The 18,859-nt window shown below is 44.8% G+C and overlaps 1 protein-coding gene across 1 annotated transcript in view; it reads right to left on the bottom strand.

Moving 5' to 3' along the window:
* The window catches only part of LOC147677796 (ATP-binding cassette sub-family C member 12-like), a 1,047,046-nt gene that overhangs the window by 83,985 nt on the left and 944,202 nt on the right, over positions 1–18,859 (bottom strand). Inside the window, exon 28 of the mRNA XM_086945450.1 lies at positions 16,236–16,314. Within this exon, the coding sequence (XP_086801576.1) occupies positions 16,236–16,314 (79 nt within the window). The remainder of the gene's footprint in view (positions 1–16,235; positions 16,315–18,859) is intronic.

Here is an 18,859-nt window from a genome sequence, read left to right as displayed (position 1 = left end):
AAGAAAGCTTGCATTAAGATCAAGAACGTTTTGCCCATAAGTCTCCCACCTTTGGTTCATGTAAATAGCCCATCTGTAAAAAACCCTACACCTGTAAAAAACTCAATGCTAAAGAAGATAGCTACAGGGGGGAATAAGGCAAAGAAAAGGGTAAACCAGGCAAAAAACAATAATAATTGTAAAAGTAATTACAAAGGACAAGGAACTAATAATACTGCTTTCGAAATTGAGAGCCTTTTCTTGGACTTAACTATTAAAATGAGGGCACTCATAGATCCAATAGAGAATAGGCTAACCCAGATAGAGTTAAATCAAATGATCATTTTGAACAAAGTAAGCGAATTAGCCTCTAGAATCTCTATGTTATACGGAATAGAGGACAACATAAAAATTAGCGAGAAGACTCTTCACACTGTAACCCAGGGAGACAGTAATCATAGTAAGGTATCTAATTTAAGAAGGGAGGATACCTTATGTCCTCCCCTTGTGCTTCTTTTGTCGGCCCTGTATGGCCGAGAGGCAAAACTCGTACTTGGGTAACCACCATTTGGGAAACAATCACTATGCAAAATATCAGATTTATAATGTAGCAGTAAAAAATAGGTTTGAATTGCTGCAGTTTTTGGAGGATGTGGATTGACATAATGGCCATAACCGTGAAAAGGGTAGTTGTAAGTTAGAAGGAAATACACTTAACAATATGAATGCCAGAGCAAGGCTGTTGTCTCCTGTTTACGGAAGTTAGCTCCCTCCAAGTCTCAGTCCCATGCAAATCAGCAAGGAACTTACGGGGAAGATGATCCTTTACATGTTACTGACCCAGTCAAAATCCCGGGTGAATCAATTATTAATGGAATAGGGGCTTCTCCGAATGAGTCCATCAGAGATAGAACAATAGTTGATAGCCCAATACGGGAAGAAACAATGAGGGAATATAGGTAAAGAACCCGATATGGTTGCCAACCCTGTATTAAATCCGGGGACGGTCAAAATCCTATCCTGGAACATTTGTGGCTTTAAGTCTAAAATTACATATAGTGCTTGGGGAGACTTTGTTCGAAATTATGACATTTTATGTCTACAAGAGACATGGTTATTATCTGAGCAACATCTGGATGGGTATAAAACATTTCATATCCCTGTATTATGGTCATCCCATGGGAGAAATAAGAGGGGCATATGTGTCTATATATTGAACATGATTATAGTACAGAATATCAAAATGACAAAAAGTACCCCCTATTAGCAAATGGTCACCACATATGAAGTTGCTAATTGTTAATTTTTACAATAACATCGATAAAGATGAGTACATGGATGTGTTAAAAAACCTCAGTGAGGACTTAACTGACCAAGCGATCGTTAAGGGAAAATATGTATTCTTGGTATGGGGAGGGGATTTTAACACAAGTATTTGTAACTTTAACGTGTGTTGCATGGGATAAAATTGCAAAGAAGAGAACGGTCCTACTAAGCACTTTGTACATACGGACAGAAGGGAGAAACTCAATGAAGTTATGGCAACTTTTGACCTTGGGTTTGTAAATACAATGTGTTCCCCAATTGCCAATTTTGGCCATACCTATATTGGACCGGATTTTAGAACTGTGATCGATTTTATCATCATGCCAATACGTTACGCCAATTTGTTGGAAAAATTTATGATTCACCCGATTGGAATAAGTGATCACCTTCCCCTTTGTGTTGACATACTAGTATATGGAAATAATACTAAGTCCACCATAGAGCATTTGGCATGGGTTCAAGATTTAGTATTGTCCCGTCAAAATGGTTTCTCAATAAGATGGGGGGGTCAAAAAATCCTACACTGACTAACAAAAATATAGTTACCAAGGCTCTAATACCAATTATGACGTGTTTAAACGAGGATACTCCTAAGGTTGATGTACTAAAAGCTTTTATGCAGATTACACAAACCATCCAAAAGATTACGACTAACCCTAGAAATAAGAAACAAATAAAATGGAATGGGTGGTTTGATAGCCAGTGCGCTAAGGCATATAATCTTCTTAAGGTTGCACTAAGTACATTAACCAGGGATGGGGAGGAAGTTAGAGCCTGTTGGAAGGCTTATAATTTGGCAAGAAAAAAATGTAAAAAGGAAATAAAGGAGCAGGCATGGGCCAATTTGTATCAGGCCTCCCAGTGCAGAGACGCTCGTTTATTTTGGCAGGCTGTGAATGACCCTTTCCTTATAAATAAAGAACGTGCAAGGCTGGAGATCGCTATTGATGAAAACACTGGATTGAATTCTTCTACAAGGTCTTAGGAAGGAGAAAAATGGTGATGCAAACCTCTCTGGGAATGAGGAGGTGTAAGGATGCAATATGGCACAATCATCAATTGCAATTGAGATCACCCTGGAGGATGTACCACTGGCAATCAACCAAAGTAAGGGTAACAAGGCACCAGGTCCCGATGGGATTCCAATTGATCTATTTAAGACGACTACTGGACTTTGGGCCCCGCTCCTGACGCGAGTGCTGGAGGCTTGCTGTTCGGAAGGATTTATAAAATCTTGGTCCGAATCAGTAATTGTACCCATCTACAAAAAAGGGGACCGTGAAAATCTATCCCGCTATAGGCCAATTTCACTTTTGGACTCCTTAATGAAAGTGGCAGGAAGGGTGATATTAAATAAACTTCAAACCTGGGCAGAAGATAACAGCATTTTAAGCCTGGTTCAATATGGGTTTAGGGAGGGGATGGGTACGGTGGAGCAGGTCTTAAACTTTACATTACTCCAAGGGAAGTATCCCCAAGCGAAGAAGGGGAGTCTGTACGTAATATTCGCAGACCTTACGGCCGCGTTCGATTGTGTGGAACACAACAAGCTATGGAGCACCTTAGAGGGTATACAGGTTGAGCCAGCCATTGTGCAATTCCTAAGACAGTTGTATTCAGGAGCCTCAGCCAAAGTGAGATATGGCCTCAAGGGAGAATGAACCAAATCATTCCGTGTAGAGAGGGGAGTCAGACAAGGCTGCGTCTTGGCCCTATTCCTCTTTTCCATATATACCAACGCTTTGGAGGAGGAATTGAGGGCCAATGTAATAGACTCTCCAAGACATAACAACAAGCAGTCCTCTCCCTTCTCTACGCGGATGACGCAGTTTAATTGGCCAGAACTAAGATAGGAATCCAGCGAGTACTCTCCACATATATTGAGTTTATGGACAGTAGGGGCCTAAAACTCAATGCTAAAAAAACATTTGTGATGTTTTGCGGGAAAGGACAACATAAGGCCAGGAACCTAATAGTGGACGATGTAAACATCGAATACACTAAAACCTTCACATATCTAGGTGTTCTCCTTGAGGGAGCAGGCTCCTGGGGTCCAGCAGTTAGGAGCAGGACATTTTATTTAAATGATGGACTGCGGCATTAATGAATTTTGCACATAAATTAGGCAAAAGACCTCCTGAGATATTAATAAAAATATATATAGCAAAGTGCAGGAGTATAGCAATGTATGGGGTGGGTATTTGGGGTTTTTGTAATGTGGCGTCTATTCAAATTGTTGAACATATTTTTTTAAGATATATTCTTGCGGTCCCACAGAGTACATCTGTTTTTAATTGTCATTCAGAATTGGGCATCAAGATCTTATCAAACTGAAACCAGTTTTACTATGGCACAGAGTCTGGTCCACACCGACATTGGGACTAGATTGAGAAATTATTAGGGATTTAATGGTTTTGGATCAGGCAAGAAACATTCCATGGCTAAATTATGTTAGAAAGGTATTTAACAATCTTAATAGACCAGAGTATTATGATAATCCCGAGGTGGTCTGCGCTATATCAAGAAAGGCATTGAAACAAATATGCATGAGTCACTTTGAGCAGTTAAGATTAACTGGGGAAATTAATAAAAAATCTGTAATTCAACATCAGATGACCTTGGCCTGTTATAGGATTTAACCCTATTTGTGTTATTGTCTGAGAGGTTCTGACAGGTAAATTCTAACAAGGTTCAGATTTGAATCATTCCATCTTCTAGTGACTTTCCCAAAAAGAAACGATTGGTCGAGGGAATTGGTATTCTGCCCTTGCGACGAGGTCTCCCAGCAAACAACAATCCACATGGTATTATTTTGTAAGTATTACACCCAAGAACGCGTAAGGTGGATTAAGCAATACCTGAAGCAGGGCACATGGCGGCAACATCGCCCAGCTTATTTATTCTTAAAACAATTGAATAATGAATATTGCACTGTAATTATGACTGGTCTTCTAAAGAACATATTGAAGAAACGGAATGTAATAATTTGTTAAATATAGTGTGGAAAGAGATAAGGCCCATTTTTTGTATATTGTATATAATGGTATATTCTTTTTATATTGCAGATGTACAGTTTTTATTGTTAGTATGAAATGATGAATTTTAAAGAAAACCATGTATGAATTTGATTATGTCTTTTTTTTAAATTGCTGCTTTTATGATTTTATATTTTTACTAAAATCGAATAAAGCATATTTTGAATTTGAATTTGAGTAACTTGAAGGTTACTCTCTTCTTGATGGGAAGCCAGTGAAGGTCTTGTAGATGTTGGGTCATGTGCTCGTGTAGTGGTGTGCTGAGGAGGAGTCTGGCTGTGGTGTTTCGGATGGTTTGGAGCTTGTGTAGCAGGATTTTCTTAATTCTGGTGTAGAGAGCATTGTCGTAGTCCAGTCTGCTAGTTCTGAGTGCGTGGGTGACGGTCTTTCTGCATTCGGGGGGGGATCCACTTGAAGGTCTTGAGGAGAGTGCCGAGGGAGTTGAAACAGGTGGAGGCGAAGGCATTCATTTTGCGGGTCATGGTGAGGGAGGAGTCTAGAATGATGCTGAGGTTTTAGACATGGTCTGATGGAGTGGATGGGTTTCCGAGGTTGGAAGGCCACCAGGTGTTGTCCCAGCCGGTGGAGGAGGGTCCAAGGACGAGGACCTCTGTCTTCTTTAAGTTGAGCTTAAGGCAGCTGTAGTTCATCCAGGCTGCAACGTCTTTAATTTCTTCCTGGAAGCTGAGTCTGGTGTCTTCGGGGTTCTTCGTGAGGGAGAGGATGAGCTGGGTGTCATCTGCGTAGGATACTATGCTGAGCCCATGCTGTCTAACAATGGCAGCAAGGAGGCCATGTAGATGTTGAAGAGAGTGGGGCTTAGCGAGGATCCTTGGGGTACTCCATAGTTGATCTCTGTGGGTCGGAGAGGAAGGGTGGGAGTCTGATCCTTTGGGTTCTGCCGGTAAGGAAGGAGCATATCCAGTCAAGGGTGGTACCCAGTATGACAGGCTTGTGGAGTCTGGCGGTGAGAGTGAGGAAGGAGACGGTGTCTAAGGATGCAGAGAGGTCTACTAAGATGAGGGCCGCAGTGTGGCCCTGGTCGAGTAGCATGAGGAAGTCATCGGTGGTGGCGAGGAGGGCGGTCTTGGTGCTGTGGTTGCTTCAGAATCAAGACAAGGAGGAATAAAGGATGGCATTCTCTTCGATGAATTTTGTAAGCTAGGCATTGACGAATGTCTCTGTGACTTTGGCTGCAAAGCGAAGGAGAGATATGGGCCGGTCGTTTTTCAGGTCTGTCGGGTCAGCTGAGGGTTTCTTAAGGAGGGGCCAGACCTCTGCCTGCTTCCAGTCATCGGGAAAGATGCCGGATTCGATGGAGGCGTTAATAGTCCAGCATAGTTCGGGTGCCATGTCGGCGGCGGCTCTGTGGTAGATGTGCAGTGGGCAGTGGTCCGTGGGGGGTCCTCAGTGGGTGTTCTTCATGGTTGTGGCGGTGTCTTCGGTGGTAGCCGGTTTCCAGGTGGCAATGGTGGGCTGGTTATCGGTGGTGGAGAGGAGGGTGGTCTCTGGAGTCTGTTTTCTGAAGTTTTCGTAGAGGGCCTTGATTTTCTGGTGGAAGTAGGTGCTAAGCTTGTTGCAGAGGACTTGAGATGGTGTGACGTCCGTGGCTTCTCTGGGGGGTTTGGTGAACTGCTGGAAGATGTTGAAGAGTTATTTTGCATTACTGGCATTGGTGTGGATTTTGTTCTTTATAAAGGTCCTCTTGGTGTCTTTTATGTGCTTGTGGTATTCAGTCATGGCATTCCTGTAGGTGTTCTGGTCTTCGGTGGTTTTCCTGTTCCTCCAGAGTTTCTCGAGGCATCTGCAGGAGCGCCTGGCTTCTTGGAGGTCGGTGGTGAACCAGGAAGCCTTCAGGGGGCGTTGTCTGTTGAGGTGGCGGTGGGGTGTGAGCTTAACTGGGCAGCTTGTGATCTCGCAGTGTAGTTCTTTGGCTTCAGAGTTGGCGTCAGTCGTGGCGGGGGTCGTGAAAGAGGGTGGTGTTAAGGTGTTCCTCTGTGACCTTGCTCCAGTTCCTTCGTGGCGGGCGTGGGGCGGGCTTGGGTGCGGTGGTGGTGTTGAAGGTGAAGTGTACACAGTGGTGATCTGTCCAGGGGGGCTGCGTGGTGTGGCTGAAGTGGAAGTTTGTCCCTTCTGCGAAGATGGGGTCGAGGATGTGTCTGGCTCTGTGGGTGGGGGTGGTAACGAGCTGCTTTAGTCCGAGGTTGGCGAGGTTGTCCAGGAGGGTGGTGGAGTCGGGTTCGATGCTGTTGTCAAGGTGGAAGTTCAGGTCTCTGATGAGAATATAGTCCATGGAGGCGATGGCGTATGGGGAGACAAGGTCGGTAATGGTGGTGGTGGAAGAGTCATGAGGCCCAGGGGGTCTGTCGGCGAGGGTCCAGCGCAGCGTGGTTCTGGGGCTCGTCTGGATATGGAAATGAAGGTGTTGGAGAGGGGGTTGCTCATGCTGGAGGTGTAGAGTCAGAGGGAGCTCTTGTGCACGATGGTGAGCCCGCACCCTGGGCGGTGGGGGCGGTCCTTTCTTTGGATCTTGTATCCATCGGGGATGGCAGTGGTGATGTCGGGGGTGGAGGTGGCGTTGGTCCATGTTTCTGTGAAAAAGGTGACGTCTGGCAAGAGGGTGGTGAGCAGGTCCCAGATCTGTACGGCGTGTCTGTGTAGGGAGCGCACATTGAGGAGGATGAACGTCAGGGCTTGGGTGGTACAGGCGTCCGGCTTGGGCTGGGTGGCCGTGAGGGGGCTGTCAATGGTGAAGGACTGTGGGCAGTGACGGCAGGAAACTGGCCGTGGTTGGTGTTTGGCGTCGCTCACTGGTAGCTGTCATTCCTCCCAGGGTTGAGTGTGAGGAGATCTGCTGGGTTGTAGTGGTGGGAGGTCGTAGATCAAGGGTTCCTGGCACTGGCAATGGTTGAGTCGCGGACGGGTGCAGACGGACTTGCCTTTGGCACGCCAGCGGCACGCTAGCGGCGCGTCCACATTAAGTAAGGGATGGGGAGGGAAGTGCAGCTGGGAGGTGGAAACCGGCAGGGGGGAAAGGGACTGTGGGTGCAGCAGGAAGGGCACAGAGGGGCATAGGGAGTGAAACGGCACAGAGGACACAGGTACAATTACTGGCACAATAAAAAGCAGAAAAGAAGTCAGAAAATGGGCACAAACAGAAGAAAGACAGAAAAACGGCACAAAGATAGATACGGGCAGAGAGACAGAAATATGCAGAAATGGCACAAAGACAGACACAGACAACAGAAGGGCAAGGCTCTCCCACCGGATCCCCAGGGATGAGGCGCAGGGTGGTGGAGGGCCTCTACCACCTACTTGAGTGAGCAGATCACGGTGTCCTGAGCGATGGCACTTAGGAGCAGAGTTGCGTGGGAAATCAGGTCCCTCACCAGGAATTCAGAGGTCTTGTTCTTCGTGCTATTTGCAGTCTTCATCTACACTTATCTTGAACCTGGTCCTAGGCTAGACCTCTGCATCAGGGTCTGCCGCTCTACCCATTGAGCCACACTTCTCCACAGTATAGTGCACTGAAGCAGTTGCATTTGCGTATGATTGCCTAATGAAGTTTAGGATAGCAGGTTCAACCCCCTTCATCTCCATTAAAGCCCATAGCTTATCATGGACAACACAGTCAAACTCAGCGCTCAGGTCCAAGAATGCCATGTATAAATTCCCGTCCTTCATACTGGTATATTTTTCTATGGTCAATGCTAAGATCAAGCATTGATCCACAGTGCCCCTTCCCTGCTGGAAGCCATACTGGGCCTGGATCAGGATCTTATTTTCTCTAACACAGCTCTCTAACATAGAGAGAAGAAGGCGGCCCATAAGCTTTGATGTTGACTATCCAGCAGGGATATTGATCTATAATTTTTGGGAATCAGCCCTATCCCCTTTTTTATAGATGGGTACAATAACCCCCAAAGACCAGCGGGGGGCTACTAGGGCTATACTATTCAGGACATTAGTTAGGAATGGTATCAATAAATCCTAGCTTGAAATAAATCAATTGGAACCCCATCCGGTCCCGGGGCCTTTCCCAAGCTACATGAATCCAACGCCACCCTTACTTCAATAAATTAAAATGATATGGGTGCATAAGGCATTTCGTGAGCTGTCACAGTGGGTTTTAGTATCAGGGTTTAGAGTAAAAATGTTCTCAAAATGGGTGACTCATGACTCCTCATCGCCATTTACTTCCAGTGTTGGGTCGTTAGGGGTTTTGAAGTATGGTGCATTTACTAACTTCCAAAATTCACAACTATTTCCAGAACTGGCTGCTTTATCCAAATCGGCCCATAAGTCCTCCCTAATTTCTTTTTCTCTTGTTTTCCTTGCAGATTTGTATGAAGCCCGGAACGTTCCTATTTGTTCATAATTTCTAGGCATAACTTTTAGGGCGGACAACAGGGCCTTTCTTGCATGGGGAATCAAACCAGCCCCTGCTATTCCCACTATTTTGTTCTTGTTAGGGCCAATTTTAATTTTCCTAGAATATTGCAAAAGGCTGACACCACTTCCCCTGCCTCGGCTTCCAGGTCTAGGCATAGTTGGATATCATCTTGTGTATTTGATAGGATTTCTGGAACCAGCTTAGTTTTACTATTGTGGGCCCATTCGAGCTGGACCCCATTTTTCCTAGCCACAATTGGTGTTTCAACATTTCTGCGATGTTGTCGCTCAGATTCTAATACTTTCGGCTCCATAGAAACCATGGCATGGTCGCTAAGGGTCGTGAATTACATACCTTAACAACCCTTTCAACGAGCGGGGCAGTCAAGAGTATGTAATCAATCGTGGACTCCACCCCATTTCGTAAAAAGGAACCCAGCAAAGTATCTGTTTTTAGATCCAGGTCAGATATTATTTCCCAAATTTAAAAAGGCTGTTAGCCTATTTAATCTATTACCGGACTCACTACGTATAAAATGGTGTACAAGGTTGACCCTTGTGTCCTCTAGCCCACAAAAGGGCAATTTATTATAATTCCAGGGGTGTATATTGAAGTCACCTAGCCATATAATGTCAATATTAGAAGACTTATTGTTGCGTATGATCTCTGAGATAGCTTTATTGACTTATTCCACAATCGTGTGCATCTTTGTTCTGAATCTGTTATTATAAAAATGTCTTAGTACCCATACACCTTCCTGATGTATCTCCAATATCAAAATATGAACATTTTGGTTGGAATGTAATTTCATCTTTGCATTTATTGGTACATCATTCCGTATTAGGGTGAGGATTCCTACCTGCATTCAGTTTCAAAAGTTGCAAGACTTTTACTATCAATTAACTCTTTCAAGAAAAATAAGACTGATCAAGTTTATCAAGAAGTTAGAGGAAAGTGCATTTGTCATATTTGGCAGTGAACCCTGTAAAATGCATTCAGTTTCAAAAATAAAAGACCTTTTACCTACAAATAACTCTTGGTTTTTTTTTTAAACCTATATTTACAGTTGCAATAATACATTTGCAGGCCTACAACCACAGGGGCCGGCCGTCGCTAAAACGAGACAGTAACATAATATTACACTGATACACGGCTCTTTAGCTGACAACCCGGGGGTCCTGCAGCAATTCAGCATATTGTTCTTGAAAGCATATGATATTAGGCAGGATAAAATTAAGGTTTTACATTTTTAAACATATATAAATAAACAATAAAAACAAACCAAAAGAAGAGCGAGGCAAAAAGGGGCAATATGGTGAGTGTCCTTCCCAAGAGGGGAAGAGCCGTATCAAGAGAAATATATGCAGATGTCAGTAGATGAAGCCATGGGAAGGCCGGGAGCAGGCAATCACAACATCAGCAAGAATCTACACAGTACAAGGAATGTTGGGCTATGGGGACGGCGACATTTCCGGGATTCCACGAAAGGAGGAGTGCAGATCTCCCCACGATATAGGTTCCACTGATTCCATATTCTCCCCCACTTCTTGGGTCTGCCACATGCGACATGCACAGTTTTTTCCCTAAACATGCACTAATCCATGTTTTCTTTCCAAGCTGAATTCGTAGGTGCTCTTTGAGACCCCCACAGTTGCGCTATGTCCCTTTTAGCCACCATATTCCCAAGGGTAGCCCATAGGGTCTGTGCCACATTATAATCATTTGGTTCCCACACATTCAGTAGGCAGCGTCGGGCTTCAGGCAATAGCGAGACTCCCGTAACTTCCTCCATGACAGCATGCACCCGATTCCAAAATAACACCACATCCGGACACTCCCATATGATATGGAGGAAGGTAGCCATCATACCGCACCCACGCTTACACAACCCATCCACAGAATAACCCATACACAGCAGCCGGGGACCTGTTATATAGATACGGTGTAGGATCTTCAATTGCACCAGCCGGAGACGGGACGGAATCGCGACCTCTTTAGGAGAAGATATCGCAGCCTGCCAATCCTCATCATCCAGCTCCAGTCCATCACCGGTCCAAGCTTCCCGAAGCTGCAGGAGTAGATCCGTTCGATCATTAATACGTTTTTTATATATTAGGGAAATAGTGCTGTTCGGGACGTGTCCATCAAGCACCCTATCCTCAAGAGGAGAATACTCCGGGATTGAGGTTCCGGCCGGGAAAACCAAACCAAGTGCGTGTCGGATCTGCATATAACGGAAATATTCCCTATCGCGGAGCGCGTATTCCGCTTGCAGTTCCTCAAAGGACTTGATCCTACCTTTGACCCAGAGATCCCCGACCTTACTGATGCCAATGAGGTCCCACTTCTCGAAGCCCTTAGTTGTCCACAGACTACCCAATTTATCAGCAACGTAGAGCGGGGTCGCTCGAGTCAATCTGTCCGACCACCCCATAGCTACGTTCGCGCTACACCACACCCGCACCGCAACCCCTGTGGGTCCCTTTAATTTCCTGCCAGTCGATTTGGAGTATAGCGCCCTGTTGTAGTTCCCTCCCGGGAGCAGCCATTTATCCATTTCGAATGCAGGGTTTGACAAAGGGCCGTACATGGCATGGTTGATTGCACTCTAGTGGGATGCCCAGTAATAACGTTTGATGTCCGGTAACGCGATGCCCCCATCGTACCAGGGCAATGTCAATTTCGCTAGGGCAATGCGAGGACGCCCGCCCCATATCAGCTGCCTCTGTAGGCTCTATATCTCGCGAAAATAACTGGCAATGTACGAGGTCGAGCGTGTTTTGGAGAGCATATAAAAATCGGGGCAGGGACATCATCTTGAATAAAGCTGCCCTCCCAACCGGGGACAACGGCAGGCCACACCAAGCCGCTACATCGGATTTGAGCCTAGAAGCGGAGGAAGCAGGTTGCGTTCATATTGAACCGCAGGGTCCAGCGATATGTAAATCCCCAAGTATTTAAAGACAGTTTGCGATATCTGTATCGGGCAAATACGCGGCAAGGGTGGTACCTCCCCAGTGAGTGAGTAAACACTAGATTTAGCCTAGTTAATCACTAGGCCGGAGTTCTTTCCAAATGAGCTAAGTACGTCAAACAGTACCCCCAGTGACTTCCGAGGGGAAGTGAGGTATAGGAGGATATCGTCCGCATATAGTGATATGCGGTCTTCAAAGTCGGGGGCCCATCTAATGCCTTTAAGCGACGGTTCCCACCGCAGCCAAACAGCTAGGGGTTCTAAGGCAAGCGCAAAGAGCAGTGGAGATAAAGGGCATCCCTGTCTTGTGCCCCTCCCGAGAACAAAGGACTCCGAGACCCTGCCGTTAACCACCACTTGGGCCAGCGGCTCCTCGTAAAGGAGTTTGACCCAACCGATGAACCCTGGGCCAAAACCAAACTTCGCGAGAGCTGCCCACAAGTATGGCCATTCCACAGTGTCGAAGGCCAACGTGGCATCCAAGGAGACCAAGATGGCCGGCTCACGTAATGACTCTGCTCTCGCGAGGACGCCATGAAGACGACGCAGGTTCAGCGCGGTATTGCGATGAGGAATGAATCCGGACTGATCCGGGTGTATCAGGTCGCCAATCACCTTTAGTAGCCGGTTTGCTAGCAGTTTTGCCAAGACCTTAGGTTCGGCATTCAAAAGTGATATCGGTCTGTAGGACGCACATAGGTCCTGGGCTTTCCCTTCTTTATGAATTACAACAATGGACGCAAGTCTCTGGTCTCGAGGAAGGGACCCGACATCTCGCGACTCCAGAAACATCTCACGGAGATACGGCGCCATTTTGTCCGGACACAGCTTATACAATTCAATAGGAATACCGTTTGGGCCCGTAGCTTTTCCCGAGCGGATGGAGCGAATAGCGAGCGCTATTTCATCGTTGGAAAATTCCGCCTCCATAAGCTCTCTGTCAGAATCAGACAAGCAAGGCAATGTGATATCTCTAAGCAATAAGTGCGAGTCCTCCTCCGGTCTGTCTGAGACTGGCGCATACACCGTTTGGAAATGGCATGCGAAACCCTCCACTATCTCCACAGGATCAACAATACGCACTCCATCCGCACTCTCAATAACAGGCACAACACGGTTCAGTCTTTCCTTTTTATCCAACCAGGCAATCAACTTCCCCGCTTTATCTCCCACATCATACAGTCGCCCCTGTTGCTCACGACTCATGGCCTTGGCAGCATCAGTCACCAGGGCTCTATAGTCAAACTGTTTGAGGTTTAAAGCATGCAGCTTATCCTGCGTGGCACCAGACTCCAACTCTCCCTCCAAGGCAGTGATTTCAGCCTCCAGTCGTACAACCTCCTCAGTCTTGCTTTTCTTAGCACAGGCAATCATCTTTCCACAATATCTCTGTGACAGTCGTACCTCCATTGATTGCCCTCGCAACACCTGAGAGGTTTGTGGGTGATGCAATTAAACAGATATTCTTGACCCAAATGCAATTGCATTTTATGTGTTGACCATCATCTTCTCCTGATGGCCCAGTGTTAGAAATGGGGTCCCTGGTTGGCAATGGTTAGCACCTTGTTCAAGTAGGGACCCTTCCTTCTAGTCAGAATAAGGGAGTTACACTCCTAGAATAACCCCTGATCACCCCCTTGGTAGCTTGGCATGAGCAGTCAGGCTTATCTTAGGGGCAGTGTGTAAAGCATTTGCAAATAAGCAACAGTAATGCAGTGTAAGCACTACAAAAGGACACCACACCAGTTTAGAAAAATATCCAATATTTTTATATACTTAAGACAAGACCAAAAATTATAGAAATCCACAATACAGTATTGAGAAATCTTAAGTGATCAAAATAACCTTAAAATAAAGTTCCTTAAAGTTGATAGCTCCATCCGGGGCTATCACAGCTTTGGGAAAAAAAAATCCAAACAGATCTGCTGACTGTGGCGTCCCAGGCCAGCTACGGTGTTGGTAAGACCCACAAAACAATACCTTTAGAAATGCAGGTCGTTGGCAACCATTCTTTTATCATCCGAAAGCACTGCATCAACAGGTGTCTGTTCTGGAGTTCGGAGCAGGAGTTGTCGGGCCCTCAAAGTCACATGCAATGCAGATTAAACTCCTCACGGTTGAAGTCAGGAGCGCTGGCATCGGCAGGTGTCAGGTGCTCCAGTGTGAAGTGCAGCAGTGTGGCGTGTGGTGCCCACACGGTGTGAGACTAGAGTTACGGTGCAAAGTGATGCAGTGCTCGTCGCGGTGCTGGCAGGTCACAGTGCTAGCAGCGGCGTCGTCCTTGCTGAAACGCTGTTGTCGACTAACGAACTGAAGTTAATGGCGCCGGCGTCAGTAGGCCAAGGCTGCGGTGCGGGACGATGGTGGTGTGTCGTGTAGCTTTACAAGCGGTGCCCTTGAACCACGATGCTGGCAGCGGCGTCGATGTCGGCCTAAAGCTGTGTCGGAGAGGATACGAAGGCGGAGTTGTGAAGCGAGATGGTGTGGAGTGTGGTGCCCACAGGTCACGGTGCAAGCAGTGGTGCGGTGTCAGATGGCATCATCGGTGAGACCAGGGTCATGGTGCAGTGTTGCGGCGGTACCCTCTGTGGTGCCTTTAGGACACGGAGTCGGCAACGGTGTCTCAGACAGCGTCAGGTTGCTTTTGCTTCTGTTGCAGCACAAAACACGCATTCCCCAGTGCTGATGGTAGAAGAACTTGAAGGCTTTGCTATTCCTGAGACTTCTTGAAGAAGTTGTGGAAAGTTCAGTCCAGTCCTTTCACTCCCCAAGAGAGAAGCAGCCACTGCAGGCCAACACAGCAAAGCACTCAGCAAAGCGGCAGTTCTTCCACTTCTTCTTGGCTGTCTTCTTGGTCCAAAAGAGTTCTAAAATTCAGGGGTTTGGGCCCCACTTTGTATAACCCAAAATCCTTTGTCCTCTCAGGCAGAGAGTGTCTGTGCCCAGCCAGAACCAGTTCTGCCCTCTCTGGTGTGGCTTCCTGGCAGCAGGTGGAGACGGCATTGTCAGAGGCAGACCAGGCCCATTCAGGTAAAAGGAAATCTCCTCCCCCTTCTCTAAATGGAGACCAGGTCTCTTCAGGCCTTTCCTGACCCACCTAGACTATCTGGAGCCACTGATCCTCCCAAGCCCCAGTCATCCAAAACCCAGACAGTTTATCCACAACCCCAGCAGAGGCCTACTGGATGGCTGAGCAAGAAAATACCTACTTTCTAAAAGTGGTATTTTTAAATACAGAATGTAAAAATCACCTTCACTAAAATATGCATCTTAAGATTCTGAGTTCAGGCATACTAAACTTTATTTTTCTACCTAGTTCCTAGAGCCAGTTATGTTTATAAAATGTTATAAACAAACTCCCTGTTCTGTCTTATGGGAACAGGTTGCCTTTCAATAGTGAAAAACGAAATTGGCAGTAATTCACTATCAGGACATGCCACACACACCAGAACATGTCTTACCTTTCACACATATTGCACCCTGCCCACAGGGGTACCTTAGGCCTACCTTAGAGGTGACTGACATGTAAGAAAAGGTGAAGGTTAGGGCCTGGCAAGTGAGTACATTTGACAAGTTGACATGGCAGTCCCAGACGCACACAGGCTATGGAATGGCAGGTCAGAGTTACATTTACAGGCTGTTAGCGTGGGTGGCATAATCCAGTGCTGCAGCCCACTAACAGCATTTGATTTACAGGCCCTGGCACACACAGTGCACTTTACTAGGGACTGACAAGTAAATCAAATATGCCAATCATGGAAACACCAATCCACAACACAGTTTAACACAGGAGCACTTGCACTTCCACCCTGATCAGCAGTGAGAAAGTGCGCAGTTACACTAAAACAGCAAAAACAGAGTCAAAACCGGTAGGTCAGAAAGCAGAAACTCAGGGGAGACATGCCAGAAAATGCCAAGCCTAACACCCAGTCTTGTGTTGCCTTCCTTATTTCTCATCTAGGAGGAGATGCAGCACAGTGGGTAGTCCCATAATTCTAAACACAAATGTAATAGACTAGGGAGCTATGTTAAGCTATGATCTTACTTACGCCAGTGCCTCAGAAATTGTTATCTGAGAAAGGTAGCCACAATTTCTCTGAATTCCAGCACCTTTGAGATTTTCATTTTTAGGCTGAAGGGTTTTGGTCCTGGTGGCAGTTATCTCCTTTGTTATCACATCACCTGTTGATAGGGAACTCTTAGAAAATACCTTATCTCACACAAGTTGGTGTCCTGTCAGCACTAGCTACATTGCCCTTCACTGCTTAAGGATTTCACTCTGGCTGCCATCAGCACTTACCTAACCTTCTTTCTAGATGATGTTCAGAGACATGCACTATCCAAACTACGTATTGTCTGTGGTCACATTACATGCAGGCCTTTCTGAGAACAATTATTGTCCAGAAAATAGTGCTGTTGTTAGTCATTTGTTTACTCAAAGGGTATGTTAGATAGGTTAAAGCATAACTATATTGGAACACCTGGCATGGTACAAACACAATTACTTCAGAATCAATGTGTTACTCACAGTATCTTTCATGAATGTCCTTTCCAGTGCTTTCCAAATCTGCTCATCTGAATAGGTATCAAATGGATCTAAGTTGTATCTGTTATGGAAAATACATGAAAAATTCAGTGAAGATGGGCCTGAGAATAATACATAGCCAATTCACTTAAAAAGTCAAGCGTTGAGGATCCCATGATGAGTAGCATGCACTTTTCATTGTTAAACTAGATTAAGCAAGGTCTTGGTTTTCAGTAATATTACAATTGCAATGACACTAAAAGAAATATGGCATAAATAAAATCTGTTGCAAAAAGCAGGCAGATTAGAAACAAGCATTTGCATATCCAAATGGTGTGGCTGCTTGTTAAGGTGAAAGTTTTAAAAATATTGACTTATATCAATATGTAAGCTGAAAGTATGGACCTTTTGCTGAACAGATTGCATTAACAGACTTAAACTGTATTCTCAAAGAAGAAGATTGTGAAAATGAGTCAGAAGATGAAGTTTGCATTGTAAGCGGTGAACTTCAAAGGCATGCATAGCAAACTATTGCAATGTAGATGTTTTTGACAAAATGCCCATTTTTTCAGCTCTAAGAAAACCAATATGCATACATATTCTTACTTGGTGAACATAAAAGCTTTTAATGAAATGTGTTATCACAGCAAATTGAAAACAAATGGATTTCTAAAGTCAGTTAATAAAAAAGGTTAAGGCATCCAAAAAGTGAGCACTGCTTGAACAAAAAAGCCATACATTATCAATTAAAATGTTGCAAGCAAAATAAATGCATTAAAGAACACAAATAGGGTCTGAATCTGTATCTCAAATGCGCAGTCAAACAAAAGGAATATTTCAGGATTCTATCACCAAAACACAATGGGAAAACAAATGGGACAATGCAATTATCCTTAAAACGCCACAACCTTGATGGAACACTGTTAGACCTGGCATCCTTTGTGTAGTATATCCCTACGCTTTTTGCCTTCACCTTCTGTACTCTTGAATTTAATTTTGTTGGCATTAGGACTCTCTGCACTTTACCACTGCCAACCTGTGCTAAAGTGCATATGCTATCTTCTTATTACATGGTAAAATTGGCCAACACCTGATTGGCACCTTTAATTTATTTGTGCGTCCATAGTGTATGGTACTATGTGCACCCAGGGCTTGTTAATGTAATGCTACTAGTGGGCCTGCAGCACTTTATAACATGTCTGAGGCCTGCCATTGCAACCTGCAGTGCAGTTTAAAACTGACATTTCAATCTGGCAAAATAAGCCTTTTGAATTGAACTAGAAAACCATGTAAAATCTATCTTAGTAGAATAACATCTAACAGTGGACTGTTCTGTTTATTCATTTATACCTACCACTGATGAGGAGTGCAATCACCCAAAATGCATTGGGTTTCTAAAGCAAAACTGTTATTGTAGTATTGATTCACGTCTGGCTGTATACTGACAGCGCATTGAATGTGAAGCAACATTTGTACGACTTCCTACATGTTTGCCTCATTTCATTAGGATATAATACATGTTAGCATTTTGATCTTTGTTTAATCTACTGATTTGGGAAATATAAAATGTTAACTTAAACCTACGGGCTCTTTTATTGTGCTCTTTGTTCATGGTTTTCTAGTTTAATTCAAGTGTTCATGGTTTCAGGTAGATTCTGTTCCAAGGCAGCACACACTCACAATTCATTTTGTTTACTTTGAAATCAATCTCGATAATCTGAGTGCACAGTATTATTATATTTTGTCTAAAATAAGCCTCTTTCCAGTCCTAAGTCTTCCTTTTTAATGCTTATTAGTCACCCTCCAAGGTAGGTCCTAAAGGCTCATAGGGTAGGGTGCCTGGTATTTACAAAGTAGGACATGTGAGTTTACGATTTAAGTGTCCTGGTAGTGAAAAGCTCCTTGTGAGAAGCTGGCTAAGTATATGGTGCATACTTGTAAGTGGGCCCCTTGCACCAATCGAGACAACCCTTATGGTTATTTTAGTGATCTTAGACAACCTTAGAAAGCTCTCTAAGTGGTAGCTGTGAAGAGCAGTATTCAGGCTTAGTCCAGAAGGAGGGTAAAGCAGCTTATTCCACCAGAAAATAATCTTTTTGGTATAGATTAAGGCTCACATGCATCAACAATGCCATTTGCGATTCCTTATTAGCGAAAAACAAGGATTCGCTAATAAGGAATAGCAAAAGGCTATGCATGAAGAAATAGCTAAAAAAATAGCGATTTATTCATATTCCTTAATTGCGATTCGCAAATTGCGAGTCGCAATTAAGGAATACCTCCCCATTCATTCCTATGGGCCTAGAGGCCCATAGGAATGAATGGGAAGACATTCTCAATTTTCTATTCGCAATTAGCGAATCGCAAATTGAGAATGCAATTTCAAGGGTGCAGGGGTGTCCAAAGGACACCCTGTTGCACCCCTGAAATTGATCTGTGCACATATGTTGCGCACACACATGCCCTTAGGGCATGTGTGTGAGCAACATTAAACTTTGAAAAAAATGCACAAAAGTACATTTTTCAAAGTTTTTGCAAATTACCATGAAGTTGAACGTCATGGTAATTTGCTACGCCTATTAGCGAAATCACTAATTTTTTTACTTTGATGCATTGCATTTAAGGAA

Source organism: Lissotriton vulgaris, chromosome 12 (genome assembly GCF_964263255.1).
Source record: "Lissotriton vulgaris chromosome 12, aLisVul1.2, whole genome shotgun sequence".
Taxonomy (NCBI): domain Eukaryota; kingdom Metazoa; phylum Chordata; class Amphibia; order Caudata; family Salamandridae; genus Lissotriton; species Lissotriton vulgaris.
This window is presented reverse-complemented; position numbering and strand designations above follow the sequence as displayed.